Below are 20,740 nucleotides of genomic sequence, written 5' to 3'. Positions count from 1 at the left end.
TCCAAAAATAATTAGAGAGTTTATTTTATTATTTGCCACCTGAATTCAGAATCTATGTTTCTCAATCTATGATTTCTCAATCATAAAGATTGTAAACACCATTATCCAGCATATTACATTCACAGAATGACTACTAACGCATTTTAAATATTCCATCTTGTATTAGCAAAATGCTAGTAAATATGCTGTGAAATCTCACTGAATGCTAGAGAACTTAACTTCCTTATTAGCCATAACTTCAGTCGTTTAAGCAGTTCTTTGCTCACAAACTTTTAGGGAGTGCTTACTATTTTAACTTCTAAGTATAGTTTGGAAGGAGCCTTCTTGAAGTATATTTTCTTCTAGTTAGCACAGTCGTTTATCTGGTAAATTTTCCTTGATTCTTTTCAAGATACTGAATGTTTGAATGGAGAACCTGAAGACACAGGGTGGCATTTCAGTATGTGATACTGTTGGGTGTTCCAAGCTAAAGACCTGTACCACTCTTCATACACAAATTCAGAATTTTGCTGATAGAAGTTTGATATAGGCTTTGGGAGACTGATTTTACTAAAATGATTTAATATAGGTTTACTTACATGAAGTTTACATTGTGTGTGTGCATATATGCATTTGAAATATTGCAGACTTAGAGTATTTTTCCATTGCATACCGCTTCTTTTCTTTCAGTACTCTTCAAGAACTGTCCTCCTGCTCACTTGACACACTAGTATTTATACTTTTATTTTTCTTTTGGTCAGGTTCAGATGTGAATTCAAAATTGCCGAATCCTTTAAGAGATACGAGTCCCAAATTGCTGACCCCATTATCAGTAGTTGCATCTGTATCATCTAGCCCTTCAGTGGAAACAGATAAAAAATTGGTTACTTCCCCTTCAGTTATTGGTGATAAAAATGACTCTAATTCTTTAGTGAAAGATAATCTGGAAACTCCAACGCTATCAGAGAAAAGTTTTGATAGAGTGGGAGACTTGAGCAATGAAACAAGAAGAAGGGGCTGCTCTGTAGTAAGTGAATCAAGAAGCAGGAGCAGTTCAGTAAATTCTGTGGACAGTGGCTCTAGCTTTATGATATGTGCAGACCACCTTTCAGAAGCTCAGAGAGAAAGTCAACTTTCTTCACAACGGTTCAGCACAATCAGCTCTGAAGATTTTGATCAAGAACTCATTGTAAAGCCAATTAAAGTGAAAAAGAAAAAAAAGAAGAAACAAGGTAAGTCTGGCAGAACTTTCCATGCCACTGCTCATTATTAGAACACGTTGCTTTTGATGTGTCACAGACAGAGCGTGTTTGACATGCTCTGTTTATATTATATTGCCATGCTCTTGAAATATTTGAGTGGTTGTGGTGGGCCATTTATGTGTCAGATGAAAGCCTGTCTTTAAAATGATCAATTGATTAAATCGTTTTATATCTGTTTTTTATTTTTTTAACTTTTGTTTTGCTTTATGTAAACATGCTTAGGTTCTAATGTGTGGGTTAATGGTGACATACAATGGACTCTGCTTCCAGTTTTATGTTGGAATTATGTAAAATTATTCATCCTCTTTAAACTATTTGACTTTGTCTTTCTTAGCCATGCTTTTTAGTTTGTTAAAATAGTATGAGTGGTTGCTTTCTAATTGTTTTCTATATTGGTATTACAGCCTTAAAATGTTTTCATATTAAGACTTTTATTGGCTTTGTATGTATCATTCAGTGTTGAAGTTGAGAAAAGTCAGTATGTCAAAATTTAAATTTAACTCTCTTCTTCCCCCAGTAATAAAATATTTTCGTTTTTTACTTTGCATTGAAATGTAATAGATTCTATTTAATATTATTCCCCTCACCCCTGCCCTTTTTGTTTGTTTGTTTTATGAGAACAGAAAGTGGGACCAGGAAGAACCACAGCTCTCTGGAAGGTACACCAATTTATGAGCGCCAGCTTTCTGGCGATAGTCCCCATTCGTTGAATGCAGACTCCTTTTCCATGACTTCCAGTCTAATGAGTGGCAGCATTGATCATTTGAGTACGGGATCTCCAGATCAGGAAAGCATGTTCAGTGTGGAGTCCCATACCATCTTGCAAGAAGATAATGGTTCGGAAACTTTCAGTGTTCTACAGTCTCCTGAGTCTGCGACTGTACTAATTAATGAAGAAAATGGAGATGTGGTTGATTTACAGAAACTTCCAAACAGTGACAGCGGCATGGGTACTTCAACTATTATAGATACGTTGACATCTGTCTCTCCTCTAATCCTCACAGGAGACTTGACCGGCAGTGTTGATGGTGAATGTAATAGTAGTGTGGTTTCTGCCAGCAATAAATGCTGTCTTGGAAAGCCAAGCCAAGAGGAGGAACAGGATTTTCCTACGTTGTGTAAAATAGATGAAAATGTAGGTAAAATGAAGCTTCAGGATACTGAAAAATCTTTTGAAGAGTCAGACCTTAGAGACCAAATGTGTTTAGAATGTGACACTACGCTTGGTGTTCAGACATCCCTGGCATCAAAGGAAAGTGATGAAACTGGTGAGGAAGAACAACAGCAGATCTCTCTAATACACAGTGCTCTGTCGGACCCTTCTGTGCTCCATTTTGACATTTCCAGTGATGTTTATTCAGATGACACTTCCATTTCTGGATGGAATTTTGCAGGTGCAATCAAAGCTAAATGTAGTACTAGCACTACTGAAGGAGTAGCAGACCCTCATGAAAGTAAGATTGAGAAATCTGCCTCAAGTGATGAAGAGGATATTTATGGACATGGATTGCCGTATTCGTCCTCGGAGACCAGCATGCCTGAAGTTGCTGCTGGGCCTGGTTCCCAGGATGTGGCCAAGATAAGCCTAGATGAAACGGTGCTGTTGAAATCTGACCAGGTATGTGTTTTCAATTTAGTTAAAATACATAGCTGCAGCATTTCAGAAGAAACATTAATGTAATTACTATCCTTTACTTCTTTAGGAAAGCATTTTTTTCTTACTTACTTTTTTTTTAATTACTTACTTTTTTTCTTAAAGCCAAAGAGCAATATGTATTGTAACTTTCATTAAATGTGATGCATGTGTCTTCAGAACAGTTGGTCTGTCCTTACAAAGTGAAGAAGCTGCACTGGCTGTATTATTCCCAGCTCAACAAAAATGCTGTCGTAAACCTATCCATTGAAGAGTGAACAGTAAACCCAAGTCATGCTCAAATGTTTGGGTCTCCAGTAGCCCAAATTCTGCTTGATGCTGTTCCCAACTTTCTTGACTTCAGGAGGAATTAGTGCTGATGATCTCACATGGCTGGCCCCTGGTTAAGGATCATTTTACCTGTAAATACTCAGAATAAAGATTAATCTTTGTGCCCTAGATAGCAGTTAGTACTATAAAAAATGTTAACATTTTTCCTTTTTCTGTTATCCCTATTTCCTTCATTGTTATTGTGTGGATGAATGTTTCCAGAAATAGTAATTCTCATATAGACAATAGAAAATAAATACTAAAATTAACTGTAAATACTAAAATTAATTGTAAAGTAGTTTTAGCAGAAGTCTTTGAGGAGGAAATACAGTTCTTCTAGGTTGGGGGTTTTGTTTCTTGTTAAATCTATAACAGCCTTGTATTGAGATTGACCAAATATTTGTTAATAAAGGTTAAGTTATAAGTTGATGGTGTCCTATCTATTATAGTAACACCTGCAGGCCAAAGTGCAGAAGACTTTTAGCTTCAAGTAATGATATTCTTACACTCTGAAATGTTTAGAAAAGCTCCACAGCTGCTTGTATTATAGGTCATGTATGCAGTGCTTGGGTTTACCTCATGCAAGCTATGAAAATTTAAGATAGTAGCCTGTAAACCAATTTTCTGCAATAGATGGCTCCTTCACCATGCAGACAGTATCGGAGGTGGATATTTAGCTGTCTTTCTTGTTGCTTTGCTCATCACTTCATAGTAAAAAAATAATTTCCTGGACTACAGAGTCTACATTTTTATGTATTCCTTTTTGCATTTGCCGTTTACTTTGTGTTCTTTAGTTAATAAGAGAAGATTTTCCACTTTTTGGAGGTGAGAAAACAGTTTGGAGGTTTGGGTTTGGTTTTTTTTTTTTTCTGAAATGTTTGTTCTAGCAGTCTTACTTTGCAGTACATATCTTAGAGAACACTGACAGATCTGGTTGTAGTTTACACAAGGCAAATTTATGCATTGACCAAGGTACTTAACCTTAAGTTTTGGGTTTTTTTTGAGTGAAAATATGGGAGTTGCCATGCTTATATAGCCATTTTCTCATGCAGTTGGAAGACACCTGGCAGTGCTCTGACTCTACAGTTTTTAGTTTGCAGAGAGCTGGATGGGATACTCTGGCCCTGGTTATGGCATCCTGAGCCTGGTTGTCTCAGAAAAGTACATTTGGTGCCTGGACTACAGGGGCAGCCTGTACTGCAGCGCCCTGCCCGCCGCAGGGCTGCGCTGGCAGAAGTTTGAAGATGGGGTACAGCAGGTGGCGGTTTCCCCCTCAGGTTGGTCGGCATCTGCTTCACTATAACCTTGTCAATGTGAAACTCGTATAGACTTGTGTGTTTTATTTGCTTTCTTATATTGTTAATAATAGCTATTATTTAATTAGGAAAAACCTTGTTTTTCTGAGATCACAAATACAGCTCAGTGCGTATGAAATTTCCATGTAGGCAGGTTTTTTTTTAAATACAGTACTTCCAGAAACTTGGTTGTTTGGGACTCGTTTCACGTAAAAGTAGTGGGGTTCTTTTGGTGGTGGGTTTGGTTGTGGTTGGGTTTTTTTTGTCCAAGGGTCATATTGTGTGATGTGACTGCATCTTCACTACCTCTGCACACCATGTTCTGGTTTAAGTGGTTGTGTTTCTAACAGGTTCATATTGCATTTTGGGAAGTTTTCAACACGTGGTGCCTGATTAAAGTGAACTTTAGAAGTAATAGTTCAGTGGTAGGCAGAGATGAATGAAGAGATCCTTGTCTATACAAAACCGTTGTTTTTGTTACAGAACTGCTTATGATTCCCAAATTTAATTTTCTTTTTATTGTAAATATAGAATTGGTTTTGTGTATGGGTTTGTTTGTTGATTTTTTTTTTCTTTCTTTCTTTTTTTTTTTTTCCCAAGTACTAAAGAAAAAAACTTTTAATTTTTGGTGTATTTGCATATGAGTTTGTTCTGAATGGTTGGGAGTGACGATTGTGTTGGATTAAAAAGAAATAGATTTTGGTTACAAACTTGCATCACTTTTGGCCTTCCAGATTGTTCCAGGGCTGGTGTTAAAATACAAGTTTCTCAGACATTTTATTTACTTAGTCTGCTGCCTTGCCACTACTTTTCTTCCCCTGTCATCTCTAAAAGCACATGGCAATCTCCCTTTGTTTCTGTAGGGGAAGATTTGCTCTCTGTTTTAAGAGGAAAGGTGTTCTATTTGATCTGTAGCTGAGCTTTGTTATGGACAAAAGAATTTAAGAGTAGCTGTACTAGGTGAGATCACAGATTCATCCAGCTCAGTGTCTTGTCCTTAACAGTGGTCAAATGCAGATGCCTGCAGAAAAATAAAAGGAATGGGCTGGCAAGTATGGGGTTTGCCCTTGGTAGCATCAGATGGCTGCTGTTGGTGACTCTGAGATTTCCTGGGCAAAAGGTTTTTTCTCTGTGTTTCTTATCCCTCAGTTCCAGGAACTCGCACTGTTTTGCGTTGAATCCATACAAATTTCTAGCATCCACAGTTTCCTGTGGATATATTAACACAAGAGCGTGTTAAGCGCAAACATCAAAATGGAAAGAAATGCTACTTTGTGGAATTATTCAAAGGAAGTTAATGTGACAGTGTACTGCTCTGGTAGGAACCAGCGTGGTTGCTCATCAGCAGTTGAGTTTGGAATTCCATTTGGTTTTATTTTTCTGAGCTATCCATGTTGATTCACATGAGGAAGAATGTTCTCCAGATGGATTTGCGCAGTTACGTTTCTGAGCTTTGTCTGCTCTTGATGTGCTACGAAAGGGGCAGGCAATGGCACTGCCCACTGCGGTGTGGGAAAGCACAGACCTTCGGGTGTTTGTCACTGCTCTCTGGTCCTCAAAAGCTGTGATTTACTATTAGTACTTGTGAAAGGTGAAAGTACTACCTTTAACCCCTTTATGTACTGAGGATGTACCAACTACTACAGAAGCAAGCTATGAATTTCAGCCTCCTAATAGTAAGCTTATGTGGCTCTGACAAGGAAGTTTTGTTTGGTATTTTTCAGTGTGTAAGTAAGGAGAAGTGACTAGCATTTGAACTTGTAAAAGTCTCACATATACTAATGGATTTCAGCAATTCCTAGAGAAGTTGGCCATTATTCTGGTTTTGGTTTAAAAAAAAAAAAAAAAAAAAAAAGGTGTTTTTAAATCTTGTATGTTTGTTTAATGCTAGTGTTTTGCCTTTCCCGTCACATTAGTTTAGGTGTAGGTAGGACAAATCAGCTGTCTCTCTTACAGTAATTGCTAAGTGATACTATGTTCTCTCTTTACTCCTCATACAGGGGCTCTTCTCTGGAAGATTGAACAGAAGACTAACAAAGCATTTGCTTGTGGAAAAGTAACTATAAAAGGAAAACGCCACTGGTATGAGGCTTTACCGCAGGCTGTATTTGTATCTTTAAGTGATGACACTGCCTGGATTATCAGAACAAATGGAGATCTGTATCTGCAAACAGGTACCTGATTTAATTGCAGGCACTTTGAATTTTTGTGGGCTAAGATTATTGTATTTCAAGTCCATGGAATGATCACAATTTGTTTTCAACTTCTATCCACAGCCAGGACATAGGGAAGCTTTTTTATCTTGAGAAATGGTTGGAAACAGTTGTGAGATTCTGTGTAATTAGGAGACTGGAAAAGCCGGTTCACAGCTACTTATTTTTTTCTGCCAAGTAGAGTACATACAGTATAGAGAATTTATGATATGGAATGGATGCAGATAAATGGAAAAGGATTGAAAATATTGAAATAATATCTTTGCCTTGAAAATGGGATGATGCACTGAAAAAACTGAGCCTTAAGTGGGTTTTCTTTTCTTGCTTTAAGGATTTTAACAAAGTTTTAAGAAGGACTTTGAAAGACGATGAGATAGTGTGTGGGCTATTCAGAAGAAATTGAGGTATGTGGGACAGAGTAGGGGAAAGTGGAAGCTGTGTGTTTTGCAAAGCACAGATCTGTTGGAGGTAAGAGTTACCACTTGATAATGAAAGGAAGATATTCTGAGACAGAAAATCACATGGTGCTTTGGAAGTACAAGCAAGTGGTATGTATTTTATGTGACAGAGAAAACAAAGCCAGTGGAGGAATTGAACGGGCTGTGGAGCAACAATCTTTACAGCTGCCTTCTCACTGGTGTGGATGAGGCAAGAATCAGAAAAAGGAACAGTGTGGTGGGAACTTTGAAGTCATGGCCTTAGTTTTGTCCCCTTCAGTGGATAGAAGGGGACGCATTTGGATGGTGTTAGATGGAGAATATTCAGGCGAAATACAAGGAGCTACGATGAAGGATGGAGCTCCAAGTTTGAGAGTTAAGGGAGAAGAGTGTCAAGGACTCTTGAACATGTGGGCTTTGCACAGAGAGATGAGTCAGTAAGGAAAAATTACAAATAACATGATGAAAGAGTTACTGGAGAAGTGAGAGGAGGACTGGGTAACGGGGAAGCAGACACTGAACCAGGATAGCATTTCAGAGTGGCTATCAAAATTCTTCTCTTCCATTTAGTTCTGGTACTCTCCTAATTTCTCTTGCAGATTTAATTGCTGTAGCCCAATATAGAATTCTTCATGATTAAGAAAACTGTATAAATACACAGCATTGTTTCAAAGATACTCTGCTCTTAGATTATTTTAATTAGGTGTAGGAGTTACGGAGAAATCAAAGGGCCCGCCCAAGGTCACATGTGTACGGGATACTGGTGATAAAGAGTGAACTTCGGATGTCAATCATACAGGGCTCTGTGGAAGTTTGAACCAATGTTTTTCTTCCCTGTGAGACATTGGTTTGGTTATGTCAGCTTATGTTCTGCTCTTCTTAGGCTTCCAAATTTGTCTTCGATGCCAAAAATGAGTTCTAAGTATATCCATCTTGTTAAGGTGAGGGAAGTAGTGATAGTTTTTTCTGTGAGATCTTTTCATTCCCTCCCCTGCCCTGTCTAACTTGTAAAACAGCAGTGTGTTCTCAGAGGTTTGGAAATGAGCATTCTTGTTATTTTATAATACCATACAGATGAGTCTGTTCATAGTTGCTTTGGCAGCGTGAGAAGATTAAGCAAAAGCTGTGTCTCTTGAGGTGTTTCACTTGCAGCCGTGTAGATCAAGCTTCAGTATAACTCTGAAGAAGACATGGTCCTCGAGATTATGTGTATAAATGTGTGCTAACTACTTGTAAATCTACCGGAACCTCTCTTCTCCTTTCAGTACTGCACACTGCGGCATGTTCTTTTGTAATTGCTCTGCAGATGCTATTCGGATAAGGTTGCCTCTCTCCTTGGCACGTTTTGGGCAAAGGTTCTTCCGTTGCTGCCTTTTTCTTTGATGCTTCTGCCAAGTCCAGTACAGGTTTTATAAATTGAGATTCCTGGTATTGACACTAGGGGGAGAAAAGGAACAGAAATGACAGGATGGAACTTGTGTGCTCTGTGGGATGTTGAAGGTTATACAGTGCTTTATTTCTCAAAATATAAATTCAGCTATATTAGAGGAAATGAGTAATAGTTTATAGAAAAAAAACAGTCAAACAAGGAAATGTTGGTTGAATGAAAAGCATTAGCAGGTCAAGGGTATTCCCCTCTTCATTTTCTTCTATTGGGTAGCTTTGTCTCTTTTAGTTGAAAAAAAACCAAACAAACCCAAAGTTTGTAAAGCAATCCTCCTTTTTTGATTTGTAGGCCTCAGTGTGGATCGTCCTTGTGCCCGAGCAGTAAAGGTTGACTGCCCTTATCCACTGTCGCAGGTTACATCCAGAAATAATGTTGTGTGGGCACTGAGTGAGCAGCGGGTCCTGTTATACCGGGAGGGAGTCCGCAGCTTTTGTCCTGAAGGGGAGCAATGGAAGAGTGATATTGTCAGGTAACGACACTGCGGTGGGACGGCCTTATAACCAGAATGGCACAAATAATTGTTTTCAGTGCTGGAACTCCTTGGTGTTTGAAAAAGTGTTACCTGAACTCACGTGCATACCTAGATATATGTGCATGTGTATACATACATATATGTCCTTTAGTCTTTGACCACACATATTCAGAGTAACTGGTGCTTTTCTGTCTGATGACTGCTATGTAATGAAAGAAATTGCTGTAAACAGAAGTGGTAATACAGTTAAAGCAAGTTTAAAAAATTGAGAACAATTTCAAAAAGTTTCTTGTAATGTCTGTCAATATGACTTTTTTGATCAAACACTCTTTATTGAGTGTGTGTGATTAATGGCTTTAATGAGCTCTCCAGATATTTGAGTGAATTTTTCCTGAGATTAAATCTCAGCATTTTCTTGGTCATCCACACATCTCGATAACACTTTTCCACTTCCCAGTCCCAGATTTGTATAAATATTCTGAGTAATTGGTATTTAGCTTTGTAGTTGATCCTACACTCACAATAATTAGTTTGTGATAAAGTTAAAAGCACTGAGTGTTTACTGCTGGCTTTGAGAATCTAGAATGTTTTCTCTCTTGTGACATCAGCCTGAAGCAAGCGTAGGAAGAAATTCCAGTTCTTGTCATCATATGATTTTAATCTTCTACTGACTACCCTATTGTGAAGCTGTAACTTGTGTTACCTCCCAACCTGGTATTTGGCTCTTGAAAAGTCTAAGGAAATATTCAGTGTCTTGTTCAAATATGAAATTTGCATGTACTTTAATTAGTTTATTTAATTAATTAATTAAAATATGTATTGATTTATTTTATTTAATTTAAATATCTGCTTGACCTACACCTAAGGTACACTTAATGTTCTTGGGCTTTGCATTATAGTTGCAGAAAGCAAATCCCTATTTGTTCTTAAATTGTTGAGAGAGGTTCTCTGAAAGAAATAGCACCTGATCCTATTGACTTTCAAAGCTTGAAAATTGTTCACTTATACAGGAAACACATAGTCCTAACCTTAACAGTTGTCTTTGTTATATATACATAGTTATGTTGAGTTTTCTGTTTATGGTCCCTGAACTGCTAGTGGTGTTCTCAGGATAGGTCAGGGAAGTTGGAGGAGATACATTTATGAAGTTGCTTTGTTCAAAATATAAAGAACACAGCTGTTTATTTCTTATTTACTGAACAAATTAGTTTTTGTTTAGTTTTGTTGTTATGAACCCAAGTTTCAAATCTTGAATGATCTGTGAGTGACTTATTTTTTGTTGCTGAATCGTTTTTACTTCCGCAAACTAATAAAATCTGGTTTACTGAATACATGTGAAAATTTGAAATCAAATGTGTGTTTGAGCTTGGCCATGCTGAGTTCGATCATTTTGAATTGCTGTTAGCATCGTAACAGCTTCCTTAAGATACTGTAAGCATAAATTTGAATTAAGGTTTTTAATTTTTGTACTTGTTTGCGTTTCCAGTGAAATGCAAGCTTTGGAACCCGTGTGCATAACCCTTGGAGATCAGCAGACGTTATGGGCTTTGGATATCCATGGAAATCTGTGGTTCAGAACTGGTATAGTTTCAAAGAAACCACAAGGAGATGATAACCATTGGTGGCAAGTAGGCATTTTAAAATTTTGCTTTTAGTTCAGTCTTTTGCCTGGGGTTTGTTATTTGCATTGTTTTCCCGTGAGGTTCTATGATAAAATAAATCAATTGTTTGATATGTTATAGCACTCTTCATGCAATAGATTAAAACCACAGCATGGCTGTGGCTGAAATCCCTTTTCATGTCTGCTATAAAAAAGGGGAAAAAAAACCAAAACACCATCCCATGGTCATCCAGAGCAGCATCACAGCAGTTAGTTTTGAAGAACACAAGAAATGCTCTGCCAGGTCACATCACATGTGATGAGATCACACGTGGCGCTTGGTGTCTTAATGGTGGCAATAGGACACGCTGTGCAGGCAGAGCGTTCCAGCCTGGCTGCTGAATGCAGTCTCTCCTGTCTTCCAGTACCCATCCTTTTCCTTAGCTGTGGGAAATAAATAGTAAGTAACCTTGCAAAAATGCTTTTATTGCATGTTTTTCCATTCATTTGAGGTTTCATCGAACCATATGGGGCTGCTTGCTTCATTCGCAGATCATGTGGGTAAAACCTAAGTTACTACTAGTACTCCCTGGTATTGATGTAGAATTCCTTACTCTTTGTTTTTCCCAGCTGATTTTCCCCAGAGATAAGTGTGGGGGAGAAGGGGGCACAAAACCAGTTACCCAGAAAACTTGTCTACACGTTAAAAGACTTCCAGTTTATCTTCATGTGTTATCTCTTCTTGCTTATGGGCATCATGAATAGCTTGGCTTTGAGGTTTTTGGCAAACTGCTTTTCTTTTTGTGCTCTTAAGCATTTCCTTCCTTTGTAGGAGTATCCCAGGGTGTTGCCAAGCCAGTTGTCCATGACAGGACTTGGGCAATTATTTAGACCTCCTCCTGCCTTATGAATTAAAATGCTCATGAGGTTCTTGTAAAGGAGTAGTATATACAAGTTTCTACAATGTGATTTAAATTGCTACACTATACAAGTTTCTCTCCTTTGGGAAACTGAAAATTCGCCTCTTTGTTTTCAGAGTTCAGGGTGTTTTTAGAGGGAGAGAAGAGTCATCCTCAAACCAAGGGCTTTCTTAAAATGGAGAATTCAGAGGGGATTGTTGGGCTGGAGGGAGTTGTAGGCTGATATTTAATATTTGATCTGGTTTATTATCAAGGATCTTATACAAAGCCTACTGGTTTTGTTTTTCCCTTTGTATGTTTTAAAGGTTTCTAGAATCTCGGTAGGTTTCCTGTATATAAAGCATGCATTGAAAAAAAAAAAAAAAAAAGCTGCTACTGAAAGATTTTGCAGTTCACCCAAAAGCTTAACTAATTATCAAAAACTGTCTTTTTTCCCCCCCAGGTAAGCATCACTGATTATGTCATGTTTGACCAGTGCAGCCTGTTCCAGACAATAATCCAGGCAACTCATACAGTGGCAACAGCAGCACAGGCACCTGTGGAAAAGGTAGCTGATAAACTTCGAATGGCATTTTGGTCACAGCAGCTTCAGTGTCAACCCAGCCTCCTCGGAGTTAATGGCAGCGGAGTCTGGATCTCTTCAGGCAAAAATGAATTCCATGTGGCAAAGGGAAACTTAATAGGTTGGTTTGCTTTTATATCTAATACTTTTAAGTTAAGAAAAATAAATAGGAGAAAGTAACTAACAACAGTTCTGTCTCCACAAAAATTATCTGTGGTGAGTCAGGGCAGCTTTAACAAACAATTCCATGTTTAAAAATTAAATGAAATGATTCCTTAGCTTTTGGTCTTAAATACTTCCCTGTTCCAAGGGAAATATTTTTCATGGAAAATTCCTTGTCTGCAAGTGAACTGTGCACTTGTTACACATACACTTGTCCCTTCTCTGGGGTGAGAAGCTGATCTTAAGGTGTTGTACCTGTTGTATCTAGCACGGTGGAATCTGGTTCACGATCAGTGTGACTATGCAAAACAGTAATGTTATGGTTTTACAGTGATAACAGAAGAATTTTTTATTTATTTGTCTTGCTGTATTTTTCAAAATACAGTTTTGATTTAGTACATTTCTTTGATCAGGGAAATACTAAGAATAGACCTAGAACATTGTCTGTTTAACCTTGTCACCAAATTGGTCTTTTGAAGACCATTGATCTTCTACCATCTCCTTTTCTGCACTCCCAGCGTTCTGTGTGTGTATGTGTGTTTATTGTATGCGTAAGGAAAGGCTTTCTCTACCACCCCAATAGTTTATTGAGATATTTACATAGAAAAATTTGTCTAGATGATATTTAATAATTGATTGCAATAGAATTTCTTTAAAATAATCACATTTTACATAATAACAGTTTTTAATACAAAATTAAGGTGCGTGCTAATACTACTCCGTTCTTTCTTGCAAGGCACTTACTGGAATAATATTGTGCCTCGTGGTACTGCTTCTGCCACAAAATGGATTTTTGTGTTGGCTTCCACAGCTCCGTCTAAAGAAGGTTAGTGAACCAACAGTGCTGGCCTATAATATCTGAATTTTAAATAAAGTGGAATCGATGATATAAGTAATTAAATATCCTGAATTACTTCATATTTTGGGAGCCTTTTCTGTATGAAGGGATCTAAAATATTTCAAGTAAGGTGGAAATATATCTGTAAAACTACTGGAGATCATTCTGCCACCTTTGGTGTGGAGTGGCATCCAACGGAAAAAATGGGTAGTTCTTTAGGAGCAGTAACTTCCTAAATTGCCACAGCATGACTTGCCAGTATTTGTAATATGAAATCTTGAAGTATGCTTTACTGGAATGCCTGTACTAACCAAGTACATCTCCTGTCAGTACAGTTATTGCAGCAAAATTACACATTATCAGTAAAAGTGCGACCACGCTAAGGAATTCAACTGCTAGTTACAATAGTTAACAATTGCATTATCTGTCTAAGTATACTAGCTTTATTGGCAAAAATATGTGTTTTAGAGCTGAAAAGGAATGCTGTTTTTCAAAGGTAATTATCAAGGATAAAGAAGAGCAAAAGAATAAAGGGAAGTGATAGTTTACTGTTACATATATCTTCTCTCTACCAGTTTCTCTAAATGAGATGTTTCTTCAAATAAGATCACTTACTACTTGCTTGATTTCAGAAAGAGAGTATTTAAGTGCCTAAATTAGGGCTTGGGATGCGTATTTGTGCTTCAAAATCTTATCCCGTGAACATAGCCAAGAAGCTTTAGTTTTGCCTTCAAATGTACTGATGTTTTTTCAGAAGAAGCAGATGTGTAAGCTTTCTCAGAGTGGGTTAGGAATGATTTCAGTAACAGAAATGTCCTTTCCATAGGAAGCTTTCTTTGGCTGTGCCAAAGCAACAAGGATCTGTTTTGTGTCAGTGATCAGAATCCTCAGTTTCGTCCTTCTACGGTGCAGCTGCCACTGGAGGCTGAAATGGTGCATTACTCTGCCTGCCAGGATGCTATTTGGGGTTTGGATAGTCTCGGGCAGATATTTATCAGAACACTCTCATCCAGCTGTCCAACAGGGATGCATTGGACAAAACTGGATCTCTCTCAACTAGGTATGATATTTTTATTGAGTTGACTATCTCTTAGCTTTCTTAGCAGACAGTCAGTGTTTTCCCTCAGAAGTATCTTTTGGTTTACTGGTATGGAATATTACATTTACTGGTTTAAATAGTACCTTACAATAATAGGCTTCACAGCAGAAGACTGTAAAACATCAGGAACAACTACAGCTTTCAAATAATGTTTGATTCAGCCTTTTGCTGGAGACACCATGTTTGCTGTTTGCAAGATAATTTGTATTTGTATGTGTATGTGCTTCTTACAGTTTGTCAGTCGGAGGCGCCTCAGCCTGACCCGGTGCTGTGCAGGTGTGCCAGTAGCTTTAACTAGTCTAGTTCCTCTACAGTATTGTAACCATAATTGTGTGGTCCTGGCACTTCCATACACAAGGCCGTGAATTTTGCAGTTAAACATGTTCTTAACAGAATGGTCAAAACTTCATTAGGATCCTGTCAAGGAAGAATTGTGCACTGAGAGTTACGTCATTCATGAGCAATGCATTTGATAACAAACACTCTCTTATGTGCAGGTTTACACCGATCTAATGATTCAGCATAATGTTAAGAACGTGCTGCTGCTTAACGGCTCTTTTTATTTGGTTAGGCGTAAGACCAAGGTTGTTGACCATGGTTTGGTCATTAAAATGTCCTCCCAGTTTGGTTCTGGAGTAATCAGACCATGTGTCAGCTTCATCAGTCGTATTCCAATTAGATTTATTTCTTTGACAGTCTGACTGGTAGAACATTCTTATCTTCCTCCTGGCTTGTGTTCCTGTTCTGAGAGGAGCTAAAAGAAACTGAGACTATGCACCATTCTTGCACCATGTTAAAAATAATTCAACTGTTCTGCAGTTTTTCCATTTTTAATGGCAATGTTCACGACTGCTCTGGGAACAAACAATTTTAGTTTCAGGGTTAATAAAAGGCAGACACAGCTGGCAGACTTGAACCCTCAGATACAATTTCAGGACATGACTTGTAGTAATTCATAGAAAACTTTTTAAAATTAATTTGTTTGCCAGTTATACACCAGGTTTTCAAGACCTGATGGATTACTTCCAAATCACTATCATACCATAGCTTAAGCACCGCTTCATTTCTTTAACCTTCACTGACCTACGGGGTATGTTTGTCCACACTCTTCTCATGTTGTTTAGTAGAGTTAGAAACTTTTCTCATGATACTGTTGCTTTCCAGCAGTTTAGATAATAATTGTTTAACTGAAATAATAAATAACTTCTTGCTATTGTCTGCAAATCTCAAAGCATTCATAGAGGAAATCAGCGTACTTGGTGTTAGCTGAGTAATATCTGGTTTGTGAACTTCAGCAGTTCAGAAGTTCAGCCTTTACACTCAGCTTTTCCTGTTGGCTTTGTGGCGTTCTGGTTGTATTGCAGAAATCTGGGGTCAGGAAATACTTTAAACGCTCCGCTTTACTTGTCACTGTGGGTTAATACTAAAGTGTGAAAATGTTTTAGGCATTTTTCCTCCGACTCAATGTGTATGGTAGAGCACTGCTGACAAAATCATGCTTATCCGTGATTACAAAAGCCTTTATTTGGTCTAATGGTGCTGAAGAAATTGGGGAACTATTGTTATTGTTCAAGTGTATGTTTAAGTTTCCTCCTGAAACATTAGGACTCTAATTTGAGAGGCGTTGGGGAACAAGTTTCTGTAAAATGCAATTCAGAGTTCAGTATGAAAGTGATGGGGTTGCCAGCATTAATGTTGAAATATTATGTTGGTAGTATCTTCCTCATGCTTTTACACTATGTACTGGGAGTAGTATCTAGTAAACTATACTGATAGGGTTCCACTATCAGTATCAAGGTTTCTAAACACGGTAGAATGACCTTTAGGTTTTAACTATAAACAATGGTTCTGAATCATGCTACTTTTTCTGAGGAGTAGGTGAATGTGGTTAGCATGATGTTCTCTTGAGATAAAAAAGGTCGGTGGGAGGAGGGAGAAACCCCAGAATGTTTGCTTAAGGGCTGCATTTTCGAATATCAGTTTGTACTGTAGACGTAAATAATATCAGCTATGCCGAGTAGGTGATATGTGATTCCGTGTTTGAGTGCTTGGATGCTTGTTTGGATCAGAACATTTCAACAGCTGAGACATCATGTGACAAAACCCCCACTTCAAGTCATACTTTGTTAGAAGAAATAATGAGGTTTTAAGTAAGATTTTGACTTTGTAGCTGAATGTCAAGTCCCTGCCTACAAAAGAAAGTTGTTCTACATGTTCTTATTCTGAGCCTTCGAGGTTTTTGTGTGTGGTTTTTTCATTTGTTTTTGATATCAAGCTGCATGATTAAAGGAAGTTTTGGGGTGAGATGAATTAATTCTAATTAATATGATTCAGAAAATTACATAATTTTGGTTAAAGAGAAGATCTGCTTACTATTACAGATAACTAAAAAATAAAGCTGTGTTAGTTGTGTTGTTCCCTTTTCTTTATCCTAGCAAGCCTTAATGACAGGGAATATTGCCTGCTGCAGAAATACGTGCTTTCAATTTGCATTCTGTGGGATAAATTTGCACCCATCTCTTTAAGGAATGCTGTATATGATGCACTTTACAAGCCTTTGTTGCCAGATTTCACATCACTGAAGAAAGAACTGTTACCCAGAATGGGGTATCCCAAGCAGCCCTGGCATGTTCAATCAGCCAGCTAGGCCTATTTATAGTCTTTAGTTTGGAGTCTGACCAGAGCGTTCCTTCTGTGGTGTATCTGTACTGACTGGGTCTCTCTTTCTGTACAACATGTTTTCCATTACTTAACATTGTGTTGTCCCAAGATTGTGAAGGGAAAAAAAAAAACCCCACACAATCAAATGTTACATATATTACCTCACATGGCTATTTTAAAATGAATGTCAAAGAGTTCGAGTTGGCAGTTAACTAGCAGATTTTTAGTCTGAAATATCTGGTATGTTTCTCTACTGTCTTTGCAAACTTAATAACAAGGTTGATGGGTGTGATTTGGTATGCAGAAAAACCCCCAAAACTGCAAAACATACTTATTTGGCAGCTTTGTTTTCGGTGTGCTGACTTACATAGGGTTAAAATACTGCTGCACTTTTGAGATAGGTGTAAGAAATATGTACACAGTTGAATATAAATCCATTTGAAAATCAGGCCCTTTAAAGATGGGACACTGGTACGTTAACAATGAAATGCATAATCTGTATGCTCTCGTATTTAGCATTAGGAATGTTCCTTGCTGCATGTATTAGCAGATCAACACCTTTAAAAGTCTGCAGGCACAGCCAGCTGGAGAGAAAAGGTCACATGAGGTCATGTGAAAGTTTGTCTAGGCACTGATAACATTTGTCACAGAATGTTTCCCTACTTGAATTCAGTTATTTTAATAACATATTTTTAGTGTGCTTTAGAAATTGCGGTATCCTATGACTAAACCTTTTATTTTTAGATTTAAAAGAGAAATACCTCACATATACTACCTGGTAGTTTTATTAATTGTATCCAGTGATTTTTTTTTTCTTATAAGTTGTATTAACTTTTAATAATTTTTATGTGACTGTGTTTAAAGCTAGTGTAATACAATCAGGTCTAAATAAGAGTTCTCATTATTAGCTGAATTTGAAAGGAAAAAGCCAGGTTGCTAATAGTCTCTGTGTTATTAGGTTCTGTAAAGCTGGTCAGCTTGTCCTGTGGAAATCAGCATGTTTGGGCCTGTGACACCAGTGGTGGCATTTATTTCCGTGTAGGAACTCAACCTCTTAACCCAAGTCTGATGCTTCCTGCGTGGATAATGATTGAGCCACCTATACAGGTAAAATGTTGATTGCAGTTCTTTGTGTAGTTTATCTCTATGTATTTGAAAAAGAATAATTTTAACATTCATGGGAAGCAATAGGGCCAGATTTTAAATGTGTAGCTAAAACTTTGTCCTACATGTTTAAATTCTACAGGATTTCTCTTTCACCCCATCGCACTCCCCAAAAAAAGGGGGGGAAAAAAACCTCAGCATCTGTATAATGGACTCTGAGTATGCTGCTGTATCACCATAAGTCATACCAAATTCGTCTAATAGTTCCAAATACCTTTTTTTTTTTTTTTTTTTGAAAGTGGAAGGTTTTGTTTTCTGTTCTTAATGAAAGTTTACTCTTGTTGTAACACAGCAACTTTATGGGCACATAGTAGAAAATGCAGCCTTGAACCGTCCACCAGACACCTGCTGTACGCCAGCCAAGGGGTTGGGCTGGCAAAGAGCACAGAGCATGGGCTGTGGGAAGGCTCAGTGCTGCTCTGCCTCCCTCCTCCTTTATCCTCACCCTCCTCAGTCTGGAATGCTTGCCAGGGTGCTCTGGCTGGATTTAGGGATGTCCCTTATCACCCAGTGGTTAGTAAGCATGCAGTAGAATTGCAGCTCTGCCCATACTGAGAACAAGGGAGAAAACTTTATATCCTGTCTACGTGCCAGCTGGGAGGACTGGAGTGGAAAGAAGCCTCCTAAAGTACCCTGGGAGCATCTTTTCTGAATATAGAGAATGGACAAAATTGTTTGTCCAGTATCTGGTTTCTTCTTTTTTTTTTTTTTCTAGTCCTTAAACTTCAGTGCTTGCTTTCGTTGCTGCTCTAATACTTTGCAAGTTAATGAAACAGGAGTAATATCTGTGTGGTGGGTTGGGGCTGCTGTAATAGACCTGACCTCTGACTGCTGATTTCATTGTTTGCTCCTTGGCATGAAATCACTTGAACTGTCTGCTGATCCAGCACAGTAGCACTGGATGTGTTTGCATACTTCATTTACATTATGTAATGTAACAGAATTTCTCTTGAAGGTTTTGAAATGTGTGGTACATATTAAGAAATAAAAGTAAATCTCTGGCAGTGCAGTTGCAAGTTTATTTGTCTCTTACATCATTCACTTTTAGTTCTGCTTATCTCTCACCGGCCAATTACCAGTTCCTTCTGTGAATCTCAGGGTGTAACAGCAAAGAAGGGCAGGGAAAGAGGGAAATGAAACTGTAAATTTGCATCCCATCAGTTAGCACAGCTCTGGTTAGACTTGTCACTCTATGCTGGGAATGTGGTCAGACATGGAGAAATGGCACCTTGTTTTGCAGAAGAGCAGAACAGAGTGGTAAATAAATACCAACATCGCTTGCAACAAGGGCTAGATTACACTGCTCATTCTTTATGTGCTGCAGGTGGGTGTTTCTGATGGGATCTGTAAGAGACTTTTTTCCTTTCCTGCTGACAGAGAGTAGAGAAGCAGAAAGAGACTGAGGGTATCAGTGATGCTTAAACTGAGTTTGCCAAGAGGCAAGGACCTAAACTTGTGTAGTATCTTCTTACCAAAGATTCCTCTATCCAGGAAAATAGACCAAAAAGCTGTTTCTCTACACAGATACTATATTGTCTATACTAAGCATATTCTGTACTCCTCCATTTAAGCAGGTTAAAGTACTCAATACAAAGGTGTTTGCAAGAAATTGGGATTTGCCATGGCTTATTATTTAGCAGTGACATCCTTATATAGAATGTCTTTAAGTGGACAAGGTTGAAAAACAAACTATTTCCTATTAGCTTATCGAGGAAGCTGGATGATGTTGCCTTCCAAAATGATAACCTTCTGATCCCCAGAGCAGTGTCATTCTCTTTCCTGTTATCTTGCCAACACCTGACATTGCAAATTTATTGAGTCAACATGAAAGGGCAAAAATTCAAACATTCCTTGCAGAGATGATGAAAACTTGTGGGTTATGTGCTTGTTTTGAGACAATTCCAGCAGGTTGAAACAAGTCCTTAAATACTGAAGGAGCAGCCATTTGTGCTTTTACAGAGGCTTAATGCAAAGTAAGAAAACCTGTGAACTTTAAAATTATTTCCAAATGCTAGCTTAGTGTTCAGATAACAATCGTAACAGATTATGTCTGAAAAGTGGACTATTCAGTAAACAGTATTTGCTTATTAGCAGTACCTTACTGTTAACTGTCCCTTAACTGACTTTGACACAGTTCATGCTGCCTCACTTTATTCTCAGAACAACAGAAATATTGTAAGGAGTATTTGTGAACGATTCTGTCCTTTTCTTTTGGAAGAAGGAAATCAAAATTGCCTTTCACTTGTTTTAAGTACAGCAGCATTCTCAAATAACGTAATTTAAAACCAACTATGGATATTTCATTCCCTAGTAAATGTCAGAGCCAATATGACTTGCCATATCCCAGATCTCATGACTCATGAGCAGTTCGTGAGCAGCTCCAGACTCTGCTTTTATGGTGTCACTTTTCATTAAAGGAGTGCTGCGGTTGCACAGCATCCGTCTTTGCACAGCTTCACTGAGGTATTCAGAGACAGCAGTTTTGATGAGATTTTACTCATGTTAAAATCAGTGAATATAATTTAAGTTCAGTCTTTTTTGTGTGATGTTGTGTGGTTTTTTAACCTAGATTAAAACCATTCTCATTTGTTATTCTTCCCTTTGTAACTCCCTACTGCAGCATCTCTTGAGATGAAAAATAACATTTTACATTCTCTGCCCTCCCT

General features: G+C 37.9%; 1 protein-coding gene across 7 annotated transcripts in view; it reads left to right on the top strand.

The window, feature by feature from the left end:
- TECPR2 (tectonin beta-propeller repeat containing 2) overlaps positions 1-20,740 on the top strand; it is a 45,102-nt gene that overhangs the window by 9,631 nt on the left and 14,731 nt on the right. For 4 of the 7 annotated variants that reach the window (XM_082057986.1, XM_082057981.1, XM_082057982.1 and 1 more), the window contains 10 exons: positions 741-1,211; positions 1,865-2,859; positions 4,298-4,481; positions 6,500-6,673; positions 8,885-9,065; positions 10,555-10,696; positions 12,031-12,271; positions 13,049-13,138; positions 13,977-14,210; positions 17,869-18,017. In XM_082057986.1, coding sequence (XP_081914112.1) covers positions 741-1,211; positions 1,865-2,859; positions 4,298-4,481; positions 6,500-6,673; positions 8,885-9,065; positions 10,555-10,696; positions 12,031-12,271; positions 13,049-13,138; positions 13,977-14,210; positions 17,869-18,017 — 2,861 coding nt within the window. Of the gene's footprint in view, positions 1-740; positions 1,212-1,864; positions 2,860-4,297; positions 4,482-6,499; positions 6,674-8,884; positions 9,066-10,554; positions 10,697-12,030; positions 12,272-13,048; positions 13,139-13,976; positions 14,211-17,868; positions 18,018-18,156; positions 18,318-18,366; positions 19,094-20,740 lie in introns of those variants that run through there. The other 3 variants (XM_082057984.1, XM_082057985.1, XM_082057983.1) reach the window with 3 other exon arrangements.

Source organism: Streptopelia decaocto (genome assembly GCF_964273445.1).
Source record: "Streptopelia decaocto genome assembly, chromosome: 7".
Classification (NCBI taxonomy): domain Eukaryota; kingdom Metazoa; phylum Chordata; class Aves; order Columbiformes; family Columbidae; genus Streptopelia; species Streptopelia decaocto.
This window is presented reverse-complemented; position numbering and strand designations above follow the sequence as displayed.